The 15,995-nt window shown below is 62.3% G+C and overlaps 4 protein-coding genes across 6 annotated transcripts; 2 read left to right on the top strand and 2 right to left on the bottom strand.

Moving 5' to 3' along the window:
- Positions 1-195: 195 nt before the first annotated feature.
- On the bottom strand, positions 196-2,024 carry JTB (jumping translocation breakpoint). Its single transcript, XM_071417545.1, has 5 exons — positions 1,832-2,024; positions 1,699-1,748; positions 1,325-1,410; positions 1,160-1,239; positions 196-625 (listed from the first exon to the last, which is right to left on the bottom strand). The coding sequence occupies exons 1-5, from the start codon at positions 1,879-1,881 to the stop codon at positions 469-471; spliced, it is 423 nt and encodes a 140-aa protein (XP_071273646.1). The 5' UTR covers positions 1,882-2,024; the 3' UTR covers positions 196-468.
- Positions 2,025-2,399: 375 nt separating this feature from the next.
- RAB13 (RAB13, member RAS oncogene family) lies at positions 2,400-5,092 on the bottom strand. 2 transcript variants are annotated; one of them, XM_071417534.1, is made up of 8 exons: positions 4,767-5,092; positions 3,932-3,992; positions 3,775-3,835; positions 3,585-3,662; positions 3,418-3,507; positions 3,082-3,109; positions 2,912-2,962; positions 2,400-2,830 (listed from the first exon to the last, which is right to left on the bottom strand). In XM_071417534.1, the coding sequence occupies exons 1-8, from the start codon at positions 4,888-4,890 to the stop codon at positions 2,553-2,555; spliced, it is 771 nt and encodes a 256-aa protein (XP_071273635.1). In that variant the 5' UTR covers positions 4,891-5,092; the 3' UTR covers positions 2,400-2,552. The 2 variants fall into 2 exon arrangements, with proteins under 2 accessions (XP_071273635.1, XP_071273636.1); XM_071417535.1 differs by having other exon boundaries at positions 2,625-2,830; positions 3,082-3,147; positions 4,767-5,065.
- A 209-nt stretch (positions 5,093-5,301) lies between these two features.
- RPS27 (ribosomal protein S27) lies at positions 5,302-6,756 on the top strand. The gene is made up of 4 exons (XM_071417559.1): positions 5,302-5,448; positions 5,713-5,821; positions 6,097-6,207; positions 6,632-6,756. The coding sequence occupies exons 1-4, from the start codon at positions 5,443-5,445 to the stop codon at positions 6,658-6,660; spliced, it is 255 nt and encodes an 84-aa protein (XP_071273660.1). The 5' UTR covers positions 5,302-5,442; the 3' UTR covers positions 6,661-6,756.
- Positions 6,757-7,331: 575 nt separating this feature from the next.
- CTSS (cathepsin S) lies at positions 7,332-12,286 on the top strand. Of its 2 annotated transcripts, XR_011676927.1 has the most exons (9): positions 7,332-7,502; positions 7,857-8,047; positions 8,273-8,392; positions 8,848-9,003; positions 9,080-9,304; positions 10,183-10,348; positions 10,595-10,697; positions 11,058-11,730; positions 11,824-12,286. XR_011676927.1 is itself a non-coding variant. In XM_071417528.1 (8 exons), the coding sequence occupies exons 2-8, from the start codon at positions 7,922-7,924 to the stop codon at positions 11,155-11,157; spliced, it is 996 nt and encodes a 331-aa protein (XP_071273629.1). In that variant the 5' UTR covers positions 7,332-7,502; positions 7,857-7,921; the 3' UTR covers positions 11,158-12,286. The 2 variants fall into 2 exon arrangements, 1 of the variants encoding a protein (XP_071273629.1); XM_071417528.1 differs by having other exon boundaries at positions 11,058-12,286.
- Positions 12,287-15,995: the final 3,709 nt, after the last annotated feature.

Here is a 15,995-nt window from a genome sequence, read left to right as displayed (position 1 = left end):
GGGGATCTCAGGGTGGGGGAACGTTCCAGAATAAACCTGAGCTGTGTTTGCACCCCATGCAATGTCGGGGGGGGGCCCCAAAGGCCAAACATGCTCCAGCCACATGGATCAGGATTTATTCCACATTCCACCCCCCTGGGGACCCTCAGCACTGGAGGAACCAGGGACCCTCCCAAGAAACAACCACGGCATCACTCCAGGAACGATGAGCAGGATTTATTCCACATCCCTCTCCTGGAGGATGATCCCAGAGCAGATCCCAGTGCTGGGGGGGGGCACGGGGACTCCCCCAAAGGGACGAACCCAGGGATTTATTCCACATCCCGCTCCGGGGGATGCCCTGGACGCTCTCCCAAGGCAGATCCCAGCAGGTCCGGGCAGCAAGGCAGGGGCTGCCTCTCCTCCCTCCCGCCGCTCGGGGCGAGCGGAATTCCCGGCTCCAAGCCTTCGTTCGGGAGGAGCCTCTGGCTAAATGGACTCGATCTGTTTGCGGACCTTCTCCAGCGCCCGCCGGTCCAGCACGCGCTGCCGCAGCACCACCAGCGCCGCCGCCGCCGCCGCCACGCCCAGAGCCGAGCCCACGAAGCGCCAGAAGCGCTGAGCCTCCAGCGCGGCCGAGCGGCAGCTGCGGACACAGCCCGGGGGAACGATGAAATGAACGCCCCATCCATCCCCTGGGAATTCCCGGCCCCATCCCTTGGGAATTCCGCCGAGCACAGCCCAGGGGAATGCCCCATCCCCTGGGAATTCCCGGCCCGATCACCTGCCCCGATCCCCCAGGAATGACCAGTCCCAATCCCCCGTCAACTCCCAGCTCCAATCCCACGGGAATTCCCAGTTCCGATCCCCCTGGAATTCCCGGTCCTGATGGAATTCCCAGCTCCAATCCCACAGGAATTCACAGCTCCAATCTCACAAGAATTCCCGGCCCCGATGGAATTCCCAGTCCCGATCCTCTGTTAATTTCCAGCCCTGATCCTGGGAATTCCCAGCCCTGATCCCTCAATCACTCCCAGCACCAATCCCAGGATCTCCCAGCTCCAATCCCCTGGAATTCCCAGCTCTGATCTCACAGGAATTCCCAGCTCTGATCCCGTCAATTCCCAGCCCCGATCCCGTCAATTCCCAGCCCCGATCCGCCGTTAATTCCCAGCCCCACCTCTTGTACTCATCCCGGTGGGACGAGGCGCAGTTGATCTTCTCGATGAAGCCGGTGGGGCCGCACGCCGGGATCGTTTTCTGCCAACGGGGGCACGGAGGGCTTGGTCACGGAGAGACCCCCGGGGAAAACGGGGGGACCCCGACCCTGGGGAGCCGCACTCACCATCTCGAAGCCGGAGCACCGCGTACACTCCTGGGCAACCACGAACTGCTCCACTCGCCAGCACGGCGTGGCCACCGCGGGGCTCGCTGCGGTGCGGGGGGATCGCGTTACGGGGGAACCGGCGGGGAGCGCCCCGGGACCGGACAGAGCCCCAGACCCCACTACCAGACAGACCCCTCCGTCTCCAGCATCCCAGCCCCGGATCTATACCGGTCCGAGTCCCCAGGACCCCGGTCCGAGCCCCCCGGGACCGGGCCGAGCCCCCCGGTCCGAGTCCCCCACATCCCGGTCCAAACTCCCGGGACCAGACCGAGCCCCCTGGGACAGCTCCGAGCCCCCGGGATCGTCCCAAACGCCGGCCTGGCCCTGCTCACCGGGCCGCTCCTCGCTCGCCGCCGCCGCCGCCGCCGCCGCCGCCGCCGGGCTGTGGGCACAGAGGAACTGCCGTGAGGGCCCCGCACCGGGCCCGTACCTTCCACCCCCCGGTTTCCCCCGGTCCCCGCTCACCGCAGCCCGTTCAGCACCGCCAGCAGCACCGTGAGGCCGCCGGGCCCCATCGGGGCGGCGGGATCGGCGGGAAAGCCCCAGGAACCCCCGCGATCCGCCGGGAACTACCGGGCACGGCCCCGCCGGGACGGCGGCACCGCCATGTTGGAACTGCCGGGGGTGCCGGGAGCGGAAGGGCGGGGCCTGGCGGCGGCGCCGGTCTCAGCCAATGGGAGAGAGGGGCGTGGTCCGAAGGACACAAAGGGGCGTGGCTTGACCATAACGGGCATTAAATTTTTAATTAGGGGCGCGGTTTAAGCTTAATTAGGGGCGTGGATATGCGGCGGGCGTGGGGCGCGGTCGGGGAGTGGGCGTGGTAAAATTCCAAGTTTGGTGTTGTAGGCGTGGCTTGGGCGCGGCTTCGCTGCCGTTCGTCCCGGTCCCGGTGCCGGTCCCGATCACAATCCTGGCCCCGATCCCGGTCCCGGTCCCTATCTCAACCCCGTTTCCGATCCCGATCCCGATCCCGGTCCCGGTCCTGGTCTCGATCGCAATTTCGATCTCGATCCCGTCTCTAATCCCGATCCCGGTCCCGGTCGCGATGCCGATCCCGGTCCCGACCGCGATCCTGTCTCCGGTCCCGGTCCCGATCCCGTCTCCGATCCCGGTCCCAGTCGCAATCCCGGTCCCGGTCCTGATCTCGATCCCATCTCCAATCCTGATCCCGATCCCGATCCCCGTCTCAGCGCCAATCCCGGTCCCGACCCCGTTCTACCCCCTCCAAACCCCCATCAAAGAGACTCCGGAGCCGGGACAAGGCACAGCGGGGCTTTATGGCACAAGGAGAGAGGGGGGCAGCCCCAAATCCCCCCAGATTCCCCCCCAGATCCCTCCGGAGAGGCGCCCGCGCTGCCCCGGGGGTCTCGGGGAGCTCCCGAGCCCCTACCCCAGGGAGCATCTCCCTCCGGCCTTCCGGGGGGGGCCGGGCTCCAGCAGGGCCCTGCTGCTGCTGCCGGGGGGCTGTGGAGAGAGCAGGGGGTCAGGGGGGCGCAGGGGGGTCCCTGGCCTGCCCCCCACCCCTCAAATCCCGGCCCCACTCACGGCTTTGCAGAAGGATTTGTGCAGGATGTCCCGTGCCAGCGTGCAGAAGGCCTGGGGGGACAGGGGCTGCTCAGAGAGGGGGGCAGTGCTTGGGGACCCCCTCCAGGAGGAGGGAGGGATCCCCCGTCCCGGCAAACCTGGGGGTGCAGTCGCAGGGACCCCCCCCTCACCTCCTCCACGTTCTCGCTGGACTTGGCGCTGGTCTCGAAGAAGCGAATCCCGTGTTCCTTGGCCAGCTGAGGCACCACGACCCCCCTGTGATCCCCACGCAGCCCCTCCAGCCCCCTGGGACCCTCCCCAAACCCCCTGTGATCCCCACAATCCCACGAACCCCCCTAAACCTCCTGTGACCCCCCAATTCCCATGGAGCCCCCACAGTCCCAGCCCCACAGACTCCTCCAGCGTGTCCCCAGAGCCCCCCAGCCCCAAAGCAGCCTCCAGACCCCCCAGTCCCACCCCCAGGCACCCCCCCAGCACCCCACTTCCCTCCCAGAGCCCCCTCCCACCTTCTCGGCCGCGTCCCGCTGCACTTTCCTCCTCCCCTCCATGTCGCACTTGTTGCCCAGGAGGAGCCGCTCCACCCCGGCCGAGGCGTTCTGGGGAGAGGGGAGGGAAACACGGGCAGGACCCCCGCGACCCCCGCCCGAAACCCCCACCGGAATCCCCCACCCACCTCCTTGATGCTTTTCATCCAGTTCTGGATGTTCTCAAAGGATTTCTCGTCCGTGATGTCGTACACCAGGACGATGCCCTGGGGGGGGATCGGGGGTCATGGGGGGGGTCGGGACCCCCTGCCCGCGGTTTTGGGGTGGGGTCCTCACCCCCAGGGTCCCCCCCCCCGGGGTGTAGCCCCCTCCCCGTACCACGGCTCCGCGGTAATAGGCCGTGGTGATGGTTTTGAAGCGCTCCTGTCCCGCCGTGTCCCTGTGGAAACGGGGCGGTTTTGGGGATTTTGGGGGAATTTTTGGGGGGATTTGGGGGTCTCCTACCCTCCCTAAGCACCCCCCATCCCCGACTCACCAGACCTGCAGCTTGATCTTTTTCCCATCGATATCCACAGTGCGGATCTTGAAGTCGATCCCTGGGGGAAAGTGAGGGGGGCACTGGGAGCTGGGGAGCAGAACCGGTCCCCTCCCAGTGCTCCCAGTGCTCCCAGTGCCGCCATTCCGGCGCCCAGCAACCATCTGGATCTCCGGGAGAGGCGGGGGCAAAATCCGGGAAGGGAATCCCGGGGCATTCCGGGGTGGAGGTTCCCGGGAAGAACCCGGTAGGTTCCCGGTGGGGGGTTCTGGTGAATTCCAGCGTGGGGGTCCCGGCGATTTTGGGATGGGGGTTCTTGCTGAGTGCCAGGGTCCCAGTGAATCCCGGGATGGGGGTCCCGGTGGGTTCCGGGGAGGAGGGATCAGGGAGGAGTCCCGGGAGGATTTCGGAGAGGAGGGATCCCGGTGAATCCCGGGATGGGGGTCCCGGTGGGGTCCCGGGGCGGAAGGATCTGGGAGGGGTCCCGGGGGAATTTCAGAGAGGGGAGGTCGCGGTGAATCCCGGGATGGGGGTCCCGAGGCAGAGAGATCTGGGAGGGGTCCCGGGAGGATTTCGGAGAGGGGGGATCCCGGTGAATCTCGGTTGGGGGATCCCGGAGGGCTCCCAGGATTGGAGTCCCAAACAATCCCGATGGGTCCCGTTGGGAGGTCCCGGTGAATCCCGGAGGTTCCCAGTTGGGGAGGGTCGCACTGGGGGGGGGGGTCTCAGGTTGGGGGGGGTCCCGGTTTGGGAAGTGCCGGTGAATCCCGGTGGGTCCCCGTTGGGGGGGTCCCGGAGGGGGTCCCGGAGGGGTCCTGGGGGGGGTCCCACTCACCGATGGTGGAGATGTAGGTGCTGCTGAAGTTGTCCTCGGCGAAGCGGATGACGAGGCAGGTCTTGCCCACGCCGCTGTCCCCGATCAGCAGCAGTTTGAAGAGGTGGTCGTAGGCCTTGGCCATGGCCCCCGCCACCGCCCGCCGCCACCGGGACCGGGCCGGCCCCCCCGGGCGGGGCCTGGCTGCGGCCCCGCCTCCCGCCGTGACACCACGCCCTGATGATGTCACCAAATCGATACCCTTACGTCACGAGTCCGATATGCCACTCCCAAAATGGCGCAAGTGCCACCATCCCAAGATGGCAGCCGTTCAGTGACCTTCCCAAAATGGCGGACGGCCATGACGGCCTCCCCAAAAGGGCGGCAACATAGGGACCGTCTCAGAATGGCGGAAACACGAACGACCCTACTGACAATGAGGCACCTTCCTAAATTCCGACAGTTTAAAGGACCACCCCAAATGGCAGCAATGAGAGGGGCCTTCCTCAAAGTGACAAAACTTTAACGACCGTCCCAAAAGGCGGCTAAGTGAGCGACCTTCCCAAAATGGCGTCAACACCACGTCCACAGCCCAACGATGGCACCGCCCCACTTCCGCCCCTGGGGCCGCCCCACAGCGGAAATGGCGGTGCGGAGCTGAGCCCGTCCCTTTCCGGCCTCTCACGCCGCCGCCGCCATGCCCGTGAGTGCGGCCCGACCCTGCCCGGGCTCCGCCGCCCCCGCGGCCGCCCCGGGACCGCGCCCGGCGGGGCCAGCGAGGGGCGGGAGGACGCGGGGAAGGCGCGGGGAGGGCGGCGGGGCCGGGGGCGCGCGGGGCGCTGAGGGCGAGGAGCGCTAAGGGGGGAGCTCCAAGATGGCGGCAGCGGCGTGAGGGGACGGAGGGGGGGAGCGGGAGCGATCGCGATCGCGGTGCCCCCAGGACTGACCGATCCCGGTGTCCCCGCAGCTCGCCAAGGACCTGTTGCACCCGTCTCCCGAGGAGGAGAAGCGCAAGCACAAGAAGAAGCGGCTGGTGCAGAGCCCCAACTCGTATTTCATGGACGTCAAGTGCCCCGGTGGGCACCGAGGGTCTCCCCGTGTCCCGCTGTTGTCCCCGCTCTCTCGTTGCCCTACCCTCCGTTCCTTTCCACGTGTTTCTTTCACCATCTCCCGCCATCTCTTCGTGTCCTTCCCCGTTTCCCACCGGGCTCTCCCTCTGTGTCCCTCTCGGGGTCCCCTTTTCGTGTCCCTCCACGCGTTTCCTGCCTTGTCCCGTTGTCCCTCCACGTGTCCCGGTCCCCTTGCCCGTGTGCCCCCCGGTGACTCCGCTGTCCCCACGTTGTCCCCGCAGGCTGTTACAAGATCACGACCGTGTTTAGCCATGCCCAGACCGTGGTGCTCTGCGTGGGCTGCTCCACGGTGCTGTGCCAGCCCACGGGGGGCAAGGCTCGGCTCACCGAGGGTGGGTATCCCGGTGGGGCTTTGGGAATCCCGGGAATCCCGAGGAGAGGGATGGAGGAATCTGGGGCTGCGCCATGGGGAGGTGCCATCCAAGGAGGGCTTGGGAGGATCTGGGAATTTTTGGGATGGGAATTTTTGGGTGTGGATCCCACTGGAGGGTGATGGGACCCTGGGAGGGGCTGGTTCCTGCTTGGGGTGGGGGGATTTGGGATCCCAGGGGGGATTTGGGACCTCAGGGGGACTGATTCCCCCCCTGAGTAGTTTTGGAATTCTGGTGGAGGGTTGGAATTCCAAGGAGAGGTTTGGAATTCTGGCTGTTCTTGGGAGCCTTCACCTGTGGAATCCCCCAAAATTTGGGTTGGGAGAGGTGGAATTGCCATTGCCAGAGAGATGCAGCGTTGGCAGGTTTGTGTTTGCTCCCCCAGGCTGCTCGTTCCGGCGGAAGCAGCACTGAGCCAGCCGGGATGCCACGGAGACACACGGGAATTCCGCCCGGTCCCTGTCGCCCCCTCCGCTTCCCGCTAATAAATTTTGGATAAAATACCCAAAATGGGTCACTTCTGGTTCTTGGCTTGCAGGGACAGCGGGGTTTGGGGATGTGGGGAGGGAATTCCTTCCCGGGAGGTGTCCCTGCCATCCCTTCCCAAACCATTCCATGATTCCCAAAGAGTCCAGGTGCAGGTGGTGCCACCACCAGCCTGGGGTGGGACAAATCTCCTTGCTGTCCTTGTGGGGATGCTCCAGCTGGACTTGATTGGGAATTCCATGTGGATAAAACTTTTCTGTCTGTGGATTAACTGGAGGAACTGGGAATATCTTTACATGGATTAGTGCTCTGATCCTCATATGGATCCTGATCCCATCCCTTTTTTCCCATCTGGAGGGGAATAACCAGGATGTTTTCCCCAGATCTGGCTTTGGAGGGATCAGGGGGGAGCTGGGGGCTCAGTTCTCCCCATTCCCACCTGGAGCTCCCAAAACCCACCCTGAGCTGTGACCCCACTCTCACCCCGCATTTTTGGGGTGCTGGAAGGACAAACCCTCTCAGTTCCTGGGTGTTTTCTAGAAGCTCTGGCCCTGCTGGCCCCTCAGCTCCGAACTGAAATCGAAATTGGGACTTTCGGTTCCTCATTCCCTCATTTCCTGGCTCGTGATTTCTCCCCACGGCGCCGCTGCCCCGCGCCCCAAATCCCGGCGTGCCGGCCCCGGGAACGCTCCGGATCCGACCCCAAGTCCCCTCCCCGGCCCCCCCTCCTGGCGCTGGAGGTCGGAGCCGCCCCGGAGCAGCTTCTGGAGGTAATTCGGGCGGCTTTGATGTTTTAATCCCCGCCCCAGGAGCACTTTGAGGAAGCAAAACTCTGGTACAAGTGGATTTATGGGGATTTATTGGGGTCCGTCTCACCCCGGAGCTCCACCTGGATTGTGGGATTGTCGGTGTGTCCCATCCTGGGGGGCACAGGTTGGGTAAACCCAGGGAATTTGGGGATTTTTGGGCATGGATTTGTCCCAGCAGCTCGGATGTGTCCTGGCCTGCCCTCACGGACACGGGGCTGGCTGCCGGATTCTCCCCTGCAGGGAATTTCGGGCTGCGTGTCCGGGCGGGCTGGTGGCACCACCAGGTCACCGGGGTGTTGTCACCTCCCTGCCCAGACCGGATTTGTCACCGAGGGGTCAATCCCGGCTCCGAGCCCTCGGCTCCTGCTCCGAATCCCGGGATGGAGCCTCTGGCTCCCGCCGCCCTCCTGGCCCTGCTGGTGCTGGCACTGGGACACCCCGACCCCGCGCTGGACCGGCACTGGGAGCTCTGGAAAAAATCCTACGGCAAGGAATATCATCCCCAGGTGGGAATGTGACAGAGGGGGAGCTGGGGATGTCCTGGGAATATCCTGGGGGGCTCTCCTGGGGGGTGACCACCAGCTGGAGAAGATCCGATGGCGCTTCCAAGCGCGGCTGCTCCCCAGGGATGACCCAGCTGGGGCTCCCAACAGCCTTTACTGGGATGAACTGGGGTGGGGTGGCTCTGGAGGGGCTGTCCCAGCTCCGACAGGGCCCTGCTGGAATTCCAGGAGGATTTGCTCCGTCGCCTGACGTGGGAGAAGAACCTGTGGCTGGTGACCCTCCACAACCTGGAGCACTCCCTGGGCCTCCGCTCCTACACGCTGGGGATGAACCACCTGGGGGACATGGTGGGTGCTGGGAGCAGTTCCAACCCTCTGGAATTGCCCTGGAGGGTGACTCAACCTGGATTTTGGTGGGTTGGAGGTGGGAAAACTCCTGACATCCCCCTCAGCCCATCCTGGTGGGATCCAGCAGCCGGGGACGGGCTGCTCTGGAATTCTGTGAGGAAAGAACTCCCTGGGGTGGAATTTGGGGCGCACAGGAGCTGTCATGGTTGTTTGGGATATTTATGGATCATCCCAAATTTGAGAGGGGGGATTTATGACCCAGTTTCCAGGGATTTGGGGAGCTGGAGCTGAGCTTCTCCTTTTCTGACGAAACCCTTGAAATTAAATGGAAAAACAAGAAGTTGAGGATCCCCCACAGCCAATTCCACCTCCGAACTCCCACTGCACCCCCAACACCCTCATGTGGGGCTGACAAGAGAGCAGGAATCACCCTCTGGCATTCTCCTTCCCACCAGACCAGCGAGGAGGTGGCGGCTTCACTGACAGGGCTCCAGCTCCGTCCTCGTCCCCGTCGGAATTCCGCATTCCCAGCCCAATCCCGGCCGCTCGGTGACGTCCCCGAGGCCCTGGACTGGCGGGACAAGGGCTGTGTGACCGAGGTGAAGAACCAGGTGAGCCTCGCCCCAGGTGAAGAACCAGGTGAGCCTCGCCGGGGCAGCTCCTGAGCCTCTCCCGCCTCCTTCCCAGGGCGCCTGCGGATCCTGCTGGGCCTTCAGTGCCGTGGGAGCGCTGGAAGCGCAGGTGAAGCTGAAAACCGGGAATTTGGTGTCCCTGAGCGTCCAGAACCTGGTGGATTGCTCCAGGATGTACGGGAACAAGGGCTGTGCTGGGGGGTTCATGACAGAGGCGTTCCAGTACATCATCGACAATGGCGGCATCGAGTCCGAGGAGTCCTATCCCTACACGGCTCAGGTGGGCCTCGAAAACCTCTTTTCCAGGAAAATCCGTGGAAACCTCACCCTGTTCCTTTTTTTCCTCCCTCCTCTCCCATCCAATTCCCCCTGCCCCAGTTTCCTGGTGGCACCTCAGTGTCCAAAGCCATCCCAGGAACCTTGAAGTTATTTGGAGGGGAGTGACTGGACCAGGAGCTGGAATTCCTACCTGGTTATTTCACCATTTCTTAAGCAACGAGCTGGAGGGGAGGGAAAAATGGGTCAGGAGCCTCCTGAAAACACAATCCTGGGAAATGGGTCAGAGCAACAACAGCTCAATCGGAGAAAAAGCAGGAATTTACTCTCCAATGTGGATCTACAGAGGGAAAAGCTGCTGTTCCTGGGATCTGGAGGGAATGAGAAGCATCTGTGGATAGGGAGGATGAGGATGAAAGCTTGTGCTGGATTTGGGATTGGGAAGGGGAACCAACCTCAGGATGGTGTTGGAATTTTGGATGCTTTTGAGGAAAAAGGACGGAGAATGCTCTGGGAAACAAACCAAGGATGGGGATGGTGGGACTGGATGGGGTCAGACGGGGGTCTGGGAACGCTCCTGGATCCCATTGGCTCATTCCCATTTCTTGGCTTGTTCCCATTTCCTTGGCTCGTTCCCGTTTCCCAGCTCATTCCCATTTCCCAGCTGGTTCCCATTCCTTGGCACATTCCCATTCTTGGCTTGTTCCCATTTCCCACCTGGTTCCCATTTCCCAGCTCATTCCCATTTCCCCTCTCATTCCCATTCCTTGGCTCATTCCCGTTTCCCAGCTCATTCCCATTCCTTGGCTCATTCCCGTTTCCTGCCTGGTCCCTGTTTCCCAGCTCATTCCCATTTCCCATTTCTTTCCCGTTTCCCATCAGAACGGGACGTGCCACTACAACGCCTCCGCCCGCGCCGCCTCCTGCTCCCGGTTCGTGGAGCTGCCCGAGGGTGACGAGGCTGCGCTCAGGGACGCCGTGGCCACCGTGGGCCCCGTGGCCGTGGCCATCGACGCCACCCGGCCCAGCTTCTTCCTCTACCGCTCCGGTGAGAATTGGGCGGAATTCGGGAATTTCGGGGGTTAATTCCTGGAGGGAGGCTGGAGTGGGGTGGTCTTGAGGCCTTTAGTGCTCTTCCAACCTTCCAAATCCACCTTCTTCCTTTCTTTCACCCCAGAGTCCTTCCCCTGCTGAGAGGGATCATTGGGAATTCAAGTGGGATTTGGGAGGCTGGCGGTGAATTCCTGGAGGGAGGCTGGGACCCGTTGGAATTCCGTGTTTTCTCCCTCCCCAGGGGTGTTTGATGACCCCCAGTGCTCGCAGGAGGTGAACCACGGGGTGCTGGTGGTGGGATACGGCTCCCTGGAAAACAAGGAATATTGGCTGGTGAAGAACAGGTAAGACCCTGAGGTGAGATCACTGAGTCCAGCCTATGCCCTAAAACCTCAACTATAGCACCCAGTGCCATGTCCAGTGTTTATTTAAATACATCCAGAGATGGTGATTCTACACCTCCCTGGGAAGAGCATTCCAGTGCTTTATTATTCTTTTGGTAAAAAATTTATTCCTAATATCCAACCTATCCCTTCCCTGATGTAGCTTGAGACTGTGTCCTCTAAGTCTGGACACCCCAGAGCAGACAGAAAAATAAACATTCCCGCCGCCCTGGGAATGGCTCAGTGATTCCCAGGATCCTGGCACCTTCTCCTTGTAAAAAACGAGGATTTTTCCCTTTTTTCTTCTCCCTGTTCCCAAAGCTGGGGCGTCCATTTCGGGGACGCGGGGTACATCCGCATGGCCCGCAACGCCTCCAACCTCTGCGGCATCGCCAGCTACGCCTCCTACCCGCTCATCTAGGCCTGCTCCGGGCCTGCTCCGGGCCTGCTCCGGACCTGCTCCGGGCCTGCTCTGAACCTGCTCCGGACCTGCTCCGGGCCTGCTCTGAACCTGCTCCGGGCCTGCTCTAGACCTGCTCCGGGCCTGCTCCGGGCCTGCTCCGGGCCTGCTCCGGGCCTGCTCCAGACCTGCTCCGGGCCTGCTCCGGGCCTGCTCTGGGCCTGCTCCGGACCTGCTCTGAACCTGCTCCGGGCCTGCTCCGGGCCTGCTCCGGGCCTGCTCTGGACCTGCTCCGGACCTGCACTCCAGGCACCTCCCCAAACCTCCGGTTTTCCATGGATTCCATCCCAGCAGGGATTCCTCCACTCCCAGGGTCGCTTTCCAGCGCTGGGCGTCATCCGATGGTTGGATCCGTGGGCTGGGAGGGGATCCGGGCCGTGGGAAGGGGGAATGTTGTTGATAGGCATGCAGGGAGTTCTTTTTTGGGGGTTTGGGAGTAAAATGGTGATTCCTGCAGGGATTGGTCACAGGGGTAACAGGGAGCGGGTACTGGGATCACAGGGGTCACTGGGATTGGGTACTGGGATCACAGGGGTCACTGGGATCACAGGGGTTTGGTACAAGGATCATTGGGATCGGGCACAGGGATCACAGGGATCATTGGGATTGGGCACACGGATCTCAGAGATCATTGGGATCATTGGGTTTGGGTACTGAGATCATAGAGATCATTGGGATCACAGGGATCACTGGGATTGAGTACTGGGATCCTTGGGATCACAGGGATCATTTGGATCAGGTACAAGGATCACTGGGATCAGGTAATGGGATCACAGGGATCATTGGGATCATTGGGATTGGGTACCAGGATCACTGGGATCACTGGGATCACTTGGATCATTGGGATTGGGTACCAGGATCACTGGGATCACTGGGATCACTTGGATCATTTGGATCAGGTAATGGGATCATTGGGATTGGGCACCAGGATCACTGGGGTCACTGGGATCCAGTATCAGGATCACAGGGACCTTGGGTTCCTCCCTCTGGAGCTGCTGCGATGCCGGACATCAATTTCCCTCCATGTGCCGCTGCTGGAATTGCAGAAATTCCATGGAAAATAAAAGATTTGCATTTTGCTGCCTCAAAATCCCGATATTTGGAGATGACCCCCAAAAATTCCAATATTTGGTGGCTCCCATCACCCCACAGCCAAGAATTCCCGTGTTGGTGGACGGAGATCCCGAGGGAACAGTGTCCCTTTTGTCCCTAAAAAATGTCCCGGGGCTGGAATTCCTCACCCCCGGATCCCACCCCTCCCTTGCCGGTGGGATCCGAGCTGCCGGGAGGATTGGAGCGCCGGGAATCTCAGCGGGATGAGGGGTAAGGATGATCCCAGCGGGATCTGCTGCCACTCCCACGGGATTTCCCGCTGGAAAAAGGGCGAGGGTGGCTCATTCCCGGCAGCTGGATTGGGCTTTAGGGCAAGGTTTTGGTTGGGAAAAGGAATTGTCCCTGTTGGATCCCAAATCCTGGCACCTCCCTGGATTTCGGGAGGTGGAGCTGCGGCATCGGGGCAGGATGAGACCCCCCCCCTGCCCCGAGGGGACCCTGGTGAGGAGGAGCCAATTCCAGAATCCCCTTGGAAATCATGGAATTGTTCAGGTTGGAAATACTTCAGGGAAAGATTCCACCTGGAATATCTCTGGGGTTTTTGTCCCTCTACGGAATCACAGCTTGGCTTAGCAAGGACCCAAAGACCCCATTTCCTCCTCCATCCAGGAATTTAAGCCCCAACTTCCCAAATTCCACCCTAATTCCAAAGGTTTATGCACACAAGCACCGCGGGGCGGACCCGCAGAACCAGGAAACCGCGAGGCCAAAATTTAACCCCAAAAAAACCTGGGGGAAACCAGGCTCATTCCCTGCCCTGGAAAAGAGAATTCCCGACGAAATCCCCTGGAAAAGCTTCGGGAGCGGGCAGGGCTCGGGTCCCGGGAGTTGTCACCTCCTGGCACCTCCCGAATCCCGCACAAAGGTCCCCGTTCCACCCGTTTGTTTAAACAAACACGTTCCCGGCGGGACAAATCCCCGGGAATACCCGGAGGGAGACGGAACCCGAGGCCGTTTGGCTCCGGAGGGGGCGGAATTCGGGATTTTCCTGGGATTTCTGCCGGCGGGACACCCCGGCCGAGGCTCTGCGGGGGCTTCGGGCGCTCCCGGAGCTTTGTCCACGCTCCCAGATATTCCCGGGAGGTGGGAATCGCTTCCCCCCCACCCCAGCCCGGAGGTGCTGGGGGACCGCAGGTGCCTCCGGAGCGGGATGGAGCCGGGATTGAGCCGTTCCGTGCTGGTTTTTCCCAGGAGATGAAATCCCGCCTGGATCCGGCTGTGCTGGGACTGTCCAAGGTGTGTGACCCGTCCGGAACCGGGACAAGGTGGGGATGTGGGGGCAGCCCCGTGGAGTCGGGGTCCAGCCCCGTGGGATGTGGGGTTCTGCCGGCTGCGGGAAAAAAAAAAAAAAGGGAATATTCCGTGCGGGAGAGAAGGAATTCCTGCCTTTGGGGCAGGGAAACTGAGGCACGGAGTCAGCCCCGCCCTGCCCTGCGGTGCTTTGGGGGTTCCCAGCTGAATTACGCGTAAATCCCATGGGAGGGATCTCGGGGAGTGGGGAAGGGAGAGTTTCACCCCGAGGGGGACGCGGGGGCCGTTCCCGATCCCTGGAAATCGCTGGGAAAGGGAATCGGGGGGTGCCGAGGGGGGAACGGGGAGCGGTCGCGGATTTGGGGAACGGGAGCGGCAGCCCCGGATCTGCGGGAAAAGGGTTAACAGGGAAAAGGATCCGCTCGGCCAATGGTTCCTGGTTGGTTTGGAGTGCGGGAGACGAGGGGGAGGGGGCGCGGGGCCGGGACCCCTCGGGAATTGGGAATTTCCGCCTCGCACGGAGCTCAACCCCCGCTCCCGTCACCCGCAGGTGCGTCCGGGGTGAGCCGGGGTGAGCCGGGGTGACCTGGGGACACCCGGACACCCCCAAAGTCCCCCCTGACCCCACCCCAGGGCCCCCACCCGGGACACCCCCGTGGTCCCCCCAAGGTGGTCCCGGCTCCCTCCGACACCCCCGGGATGGGGATCCCCCGCCGATCGTTCCCCGCCGGTACCGGGGATCCCGGGAAAACACCGGAGCCCCCCCCCGACTCTGTCACCCCCGGCTCCAAAGCCCTCCGGGAACCCCGGAATTCCCAGCGGGAATCCCGGCCCACCCCGCCCCATCCCGGGCAGGAGTTTGGCCGTTCCCAGCTCGGAGCAGCTCCCGAAATTCCCGGTCCGCCGTTATCCCGCTGTTCCCGCGTCCCGTTCGGGATCCAAACCCGCCGCTCCACCACCAACATTTCGGGGCTGCCCCCAGGACCGGGATTTGGGGGGGAAAATGTCCCCAGGATCCGGATTTGGGGCTGGAGCTGCCCCCAGGATTGGGATTTGGGGGGAGCTGCTGCAGATTGGGATTTGGGGGCAAAGCTGTCCCCAGGATCGGGATTTTGGAGGGGGAGATGTCCCCAGGACCAGGATTTGGGGACGGATCTCCCCAGGATTGGGATTTAGGGGTGAAGATGTCCCCAAGATCGGGATTTTGGGGGCAGGACTGGCCCCAGGATCGGGATTTGGGGGGAGCTGCTGCAGGATCAGGATTTGGGGGGGAAATGTCCCCAGGATCCGGATTTGGGGCTGGAGCTTCCCCCAGGATCGGGATTTGGGGGGAGCTGCTGCAGGATCAGGATTTGGGGAAGGGGCTGTCCCCAGGATCGGGATTTTGGGGGGCAGGACTGGCCCCAGAATTGGGATTTGGGGGGAGCTGCTGCAGGATTTCCCTTTCCCTGCTCCGAAGTTTGGATTTGCATCCTGACGTTCCCACCAGGCTCTGGGAAGCTCCCGCTCATCCCGGTTGCTTTTCTGCACCTGGATGAGCCCGGGAACCCCAAAATCTGCGTGGGGGGAGCCTCGTGGGTTCTTGGGAAGAGCCGTGCCTGTGGTTTTCCCCCGATGGCCACGCTCCTCTCCTCATTTTTTTATTATTCCGTATTTATTATCCCACGTTTGTGGCCGCTCCCCGGCAGATCCAAGGGCAGATCCACAAAGGAAAACGGGGTTTTTTTTGTTGTTGTTTTTTTTCTTTTTTAAATCAGCTGACCGGGCTGGGAATGTAAAAACAGGAAAAACGGCTGAGCTCATCCCAGCTCATCCCAGCTCATCCCAGTCCTCTCCCTGTCCCCAGTGGGGTGAGTCTGGCCAGGGCAGGATGTCGGGAATGGTGTTGGGATTTGGGGATTGTGGGATTGGGCTGGGGCACAGGGATCGAGGGGATCCCAGCAGGAGCAGCCCGGGATCCAGGAGGGGATCCCAGCAGGAGCAGCCCGGGATCCAGGAGGGGATCCCAGCAGGAGCAGCTGGCTCGGGATGCTCAGGGGGTGTCGGGGTTCTGGGAGGATGTCGGGGTTTTGGGAGGGGGGTCGGGATTCCCAGGGGTTTCCCGGTCTCATGGGGCCTTTTAGGGGGCCATGGCCAGGCTGAAATGCCCCAGATCCCATCTTAGATCCCATCCCAAAACCTGCTCAGATCCCACCCCAAAACCTGCTCAGATCCCATCTTAGATCCCATCCCAAAACCTGCTCAGATCCCATCTTAGATCCCATCCCAAAACCTGCTCAGATCCCACCCCAAAACCCGCTCAGATCCCACCCCAGACCCAATCCCAAACCTCGCCGTGTTCCCATCCCACAACCTCTCCCAGCCCCATCCCAAATCCACCCCAGGTCCCATCCAAGATTCCACCCCACATCCCCCAGTCCCTCTAAAGCCCCCAG

The sequence above is a fragment of the Agelaius tricolor genome, unplaced genomic scaffold (assembly GCF_023055355.1).
Source record: "Agelaius tricolor isolate 1412-34295 unplaced genomic scaffold, bAgeTri1.0.p SCAF_69, whole genome shotgun sequence".
Classification (NCBI taxonomy): Eukaryota; Metazoa; Chordata; class Aves; order Passeriformes; family Icteridae; genus Agelaius; species Agelaius tricolor.
The sequence above is the reverse complement of the archived record's forward strand: the minus strand, read 5'-3'. Positions and strand labels throughout refer to the sequence as shown.